This window comes from Magnolia sinica, chromosome 9 (genome assembly GCF_029962835.1).
Source record: "Magnolia sinica isolate HGM2019 chromosome 9, MsV1, whole genome shotgun sequence".
NCBI classification, from domain to species: domain Eukaryota; kingdom Viridiplantae; phylum Streptophyta; class Magnoliopsida; order Magnoliales; family Magnoliaceae; genus Magnolia; species Magnolia sinica.
The window spans coordinates 61,416,238-61,421,146 of NC_080581.1; the positions used below are offsets into that span (position 1 = coordinate 61,416,238).

At 36.0% G+C, this 4,909-nt stretch overlaps 1 protein-coding gene across 2 annotated transcripts; it reads right to left on the minus strand.

Annotated features, from left to right (window-relative positions):
* Nucleotides 1-206: 206 nt before the first annotated feature.
* LOC131255503 (sulfate transporter 1.2-like) lies at nucleotides 207-4,290 on the minus strand. Of its 2 annotated transcripts, none has more exons than XR_009176105.1 (3): nucleotides 3,257-4,290; nucleotides 3,125-3,173; nucleotides 207-3,029 (listed from the first exon to the last, which is right to left on the minus strand). XR_009176105.1 is itself a non-coding variant. In XM_058256243.1 (3 exons), exons 1-3 carry the CDS (start codon nucleotides 3,306-3,308, stop codon nucleotides 681-683), a joined length of 282 nt encoding a protein of 93 aa, XP_058112226.1. In that variant the 5' UTR covers nucleotides 3,309-4,290; the 3' UTR covers nucleotides 207-680. The 2 variants fall into 2 exon arrangements, 1 of the variants encoding a protein (XP_058112226.1); XM_058256243.1 differs by having other exon boundaries at nucleotides 207-709; nucleotides 2,961-3,029; nucleotides 3,125-4,290.
* Between the last annotated feature and the right edge of the window lie 619 nt (nucleotides 4,291-4,909).

Below are 4,909 nucleotides of genomic sequence, written 5' to 3' on the forward strand. Positions count from 1 at the left end.
GCATATGGCTGGAGGTTTAAGCCTCCACATTGTCTGTACTAATGAAACTTTCGTTTTGATGCCATTTAGGAACGGTTTTCAACCGTTTCTAAAAGGCCGTCGTAAAAGATTAGAAACAGTTACAAACCGTCGCAAATTTAAAAATAGGGACGGTTGAAAACCGTTGCAAATTTTAGAAAACATCATTTCGGGATGGTTTCGAACCCTTGTTTAGGAAGCACTGGTAAAAGCCATATGACCACTAGCAAAATCCAATAATTTTTTTTCCTGATTGAAACTGTATTTTTTAAATATTTGAAACCCAAATAATGTTGCAGTACAATTAAAAATGAATATTAAACTAATATTATACGAATTTACAATAAAAGATATATAATATTTACAACAATAAATTGAAAATTGTCTAAATACATTTTAAAAAATCCTCTATGTGGTCCACTCCTAGATTGGCCAATATACCTACCTATCTCCAGCCTCCTCGTCCATACATCATTTCAACCAAGCAACGTTGGTACCCATCTACAACGATAACTATCAAAGTCTCCATATGCAAGTTGAAGAGAACAAACATGCCAAGAAGTCAAACAAGACATGGATTTGCTAATTTTTTAACGAAATAGCAAAGCCATGTGATGCGATGCACCAGGCCACCCATCAACCAAATGCCATCATATCATTATTTAAAGAACATAAACTTCAGTGTAGAAATCTGTTCAAAAACATCACTAAAATTCAGTAATAATAACAAATTGTTCTGATAGTTGATTTTCCTTCGTAAAGGAAATTGAACAACAATCAACTTGTAACAGCCCAAATAAGACCAAGGAATTTGATCATTTTTAAATGAAACGGCAACTCCAAGTGATGGGTCGAAGCCACCTGTGAAACATTATATACAAGGAGGTCCAAATCTCAACCAGATTACATGCATACTCAGACAAATTCAAATGCTAACGGCTTGTTTGAGTGCCACTTAAAAATGAGCGTATACCCTATTAGTTCATTGCAATTACATCTTAGAGATCATGATTGTTAGTTATCAATATTATTTTTAAATAAATATGATCTTTAAAACAGAGTTACAATTAACAAAAATGGGATGAACTCATTTTAAAGTGGCACCCGAACAAGCCAAAAGCATTTCACCTGGCAAGAACAAAACTTTATTGAGAGCAAAAATTGGTGACGACCAAATTCACAATTTCAACAAAAAATTAACCAAATCTATAAAAAAGTGAGATTTACATAAACAGAGAAAGGTAGGGGAAAGTATTAGGAAAACAAAAACCATGTTAGGAAATGCCATTTCACTACAAATTCAATTCAAATATCAACTCCACCCCAATCAATAAAAAATTTAAATGTTAATCGATGCTTCTGAAGAGAACAAAGCTGAATTAAGAGAAAAATCTCTGAAAACCCAATTCACAATTTCAAAAAAAAATAAAAATCAACCAAATGCATAAATAAGTGAAATGTATATAAACAGAGGCATGTAGGGAAAAGTATTAGGAGAACAAAGACAAAAAGCACTACAAATTCAACTCAAATTTCAACCAAATGATAAAACACAAATGAAAATCGATTCATCTGAAGAGAACAAAGCTGATATGATAATATTGCATTCAGTTAATATCAATTCTATGTCCAACCTTTGCTTTATATTTATTCACTGATCTGCCTTTGTAACACATGATTGGGAAAGTCGTCATGTCAGGTGTATTTGGAGAAAAGCCACAGTATATGTTATTTCAGCCTTGGACCTTGCCCCTTTGGCCTTTTGGAAGATTCATTTATTTTATTTCTGCTTATTGTAAATATGTAGTTTTTTACTGATGGAAAAACAAATGATGGGAGGCCTTGAATTCATTTTCTAGGTTATGGTGCAGACATGTGGGTACAACTATTGGAATCCAACAAGAGAATGGATTCACAGAGTTGAGCCTGAAAAATAGGATTGATGGATTTTTATTTTTTATTTTTGAGAGACGACGAAGATTTTATTAAAAGATAAAAACATATAAGAAGAAGGGGACATCAAGAGGGCGATCCCAGAATTACCCAAGAAAATCAAAATTACAATGTGTCAACTTAGAAATACGATAGGCCCATTTGATGGATTACTAATACATGTTAAACAATTTTGTGAAATTCATACAACATCTCATAATTCTATGCCCTTTTTAAGGCTAAAACATTGTAATGCACTTGAAACCTTAGCTTACTGTCCTCATGTAGCGAGCATGAAAACACATATCATATTGAGTTCTGACTAGCTCACACAACAAGTTTAAGTTTGATACACAAGTGAATAGAATTTCAAACATTTAGTTGAACCAAAGAGGAAGTGGCAACTTGGAATTACATGATGCTTCCTAGTAAATTTATATATAGTGAAGTGTTTCCCAAATTCAAGTTAAGAGTTATTTGGCAACTTGGAATTTAGAAGTTACTAAATAATTTATTTCCACGAAACAAATTCCTCAAGAACTGATTCTATCAGTGATGTTTGACATCTGAGAATGAAATTATGTGGAATCTAGAAACCATGATTGGGCACTTAGAATTCATTCACTTGGAAAGGTCTTTTTATGAAACAATTAAAAAAACATCATTGTTGGAAGGGAATTCATTCCCTTGAATTTGCAAGCTACCCTTTGTCCACCAATTCAAAAGCTGGTGTTCTGGCAGAATTAGCTTACAACTGGAATCCATTGCTTACATTTTTCGGGTTTCCAAATGCAAGGATTTTCCCTACTCAAGGTTCCATTTCAAAGTCACATACCCAGATCCTCAACATGAATTCTGACAATAGAAACTCTAATTTGGTTATCTCGATTTATCAAACTAAAGTTGAAATCCAATTCCATAGCACATCCAAACATGCCCGAAAGCAGAAGAGGGCAGAATCAAAAGATATTATAACACCCAAAAGATATAAACAATAGAAAATCACTCACTCTGTGCTATGGATGGAGTGGCCCGGCTTGAAAAAACCCCTGGCTCATATGGTGGGACAAAACTTGAATCTACACAAACCCAATTCAGAAAAAAAAAATGACTTTTGATCATTGATAGAACTCGAGTTTGAAAGAAACAGAGGAGAGTTAGAGTTATGACTCACAGAGTCCTATAATTGGAGGCAGATTTGCCAGCTTTGCATAACTGATTCCCTGCAAGAAAGAAAAAGAAACCCAATTAAGATCACCGAGAAACTGTTCTATTTCCAAATCTGTTTCTAATTCAAATCTCATACCATTTGGTGGTGTTTGTCTTCCACTCGCAATCGTGTTGTTAGAATCCGCCATTAGAGGATCCACAGCGCTGAAATCCAAAAAGTAACAAAAAAAAAAAGTATATAAAAGAAGATATAATTGCGCCAACCTAAATGTTCACATGCTAAAAAAAATTTGTAGTCTATGGTCCGTCTAAATTATTTCATTTGAACCATCCAATAAATATCTACCAATTAGCTATTTACATAATCAATTCCATATAACTTTCGGTCTATGGTCCATCTAAATTATGGTTCACAGCTTGAATGGTTTAATTTGATTCACGTGTCTGCTGCATGGTGAATCTTGAACAAAGTCATAGCTGAAACTAGAAAGTAGAGAAATAGGAGCAGATCCCGATTGTAAATTTGCAACGGAAAACGATGGTTAACATTAAGTAGATAAACCAGATGCAGTGATAACTATTATAGTTTCATTCATACAACCTAGATCACACAATGTTCCTAATGTCCAAGCTCAATTTTAAATAAATTCCTATACCAACATACATGAGATGCAACACCATTGTATAAGGTTTGAAGGCCCAAAGATCATAAGAAAATGGCATGCATTTAAAATCCTGATTTCTTACTTCCTGGTTGAATGGTCTAAGTTCCAGATGATGAATAACATTACAAAGTACATGGCTCCCATTGAGAAAACAATATGGAAGAAACCATAATTATAAGGGATGTCATCTTATGGGTATGAATGGGGCCGGTTAAGTCCATCGTGGCTTGTTCTTGTCTCATGATTAACAAGCCATTTGACTCGTGACCTTTTTTTTATTGTTAAAGCATTACCGACCGTACGTGGAAGAAAGCTACTTTCTAGCAGATAATGTCTTGCAAATTGTTTTATAATGCTCTTGTTGACTCTTTTATGCAACTTTCTGTTAGTTAGGGTTGTACACGAGCCAAGCAAGTTCGAAAAGCTCTCTCGTCTTGGCTCAATCTAGCTCGGCTTGATTTAACCTGAACGACGACTTGAGGCGAGCCAAGCTTCATATGACTTCGATCATAATGGATCTTGACTCGACTCGAAATCGAACTTGGCTTGGCTCAAAGCTCGAACTCGGCTCGGCTCGGCTCGAATATTATATATATATATAATTTTTTTAAAAAAAAGTTACAACTTAAACCCTACCCTACTCGTTCGTCCCTTTCCCTTCCTTACCCAATCCGCCGTGCCCGAGCTCCTCTCTCTCTCTCTCTCTCTCTCTCTCTCTCTCTCTCTCTCCCCCCTCCCTACTCGGCCACTTGCCTGAGCTCAACTCAACATCTACCCAACTTGTCTCAGCCGTACGGCCTGTACTCAGCCACTTGCCTGAGCTCTCTCTCTCTCTCTCTCTCTCTCTCTCTCTCTCTCTCTCTCTCTCTCTCTCAGCACCAACAACAAGGTACCTCTATGGATCTATCTAATATTTTATATATATTACTAATTGAATATTTTATTTGGGAGTTGGGTCAAATGCGGGTTGGGTGGGGTTGCTAGGTTGAGTCGGGTACGGGTCGGGTTGTGAGCAGGCTCGACTGGACTCGAGGTAAGCTCACCTTAACTCGATTCACTAGCTCGCCTCGAGCTCGACTCGAAAGGTTTTTCAAACAAGCCAAGGTCCAATGCTAAGCTCGAGG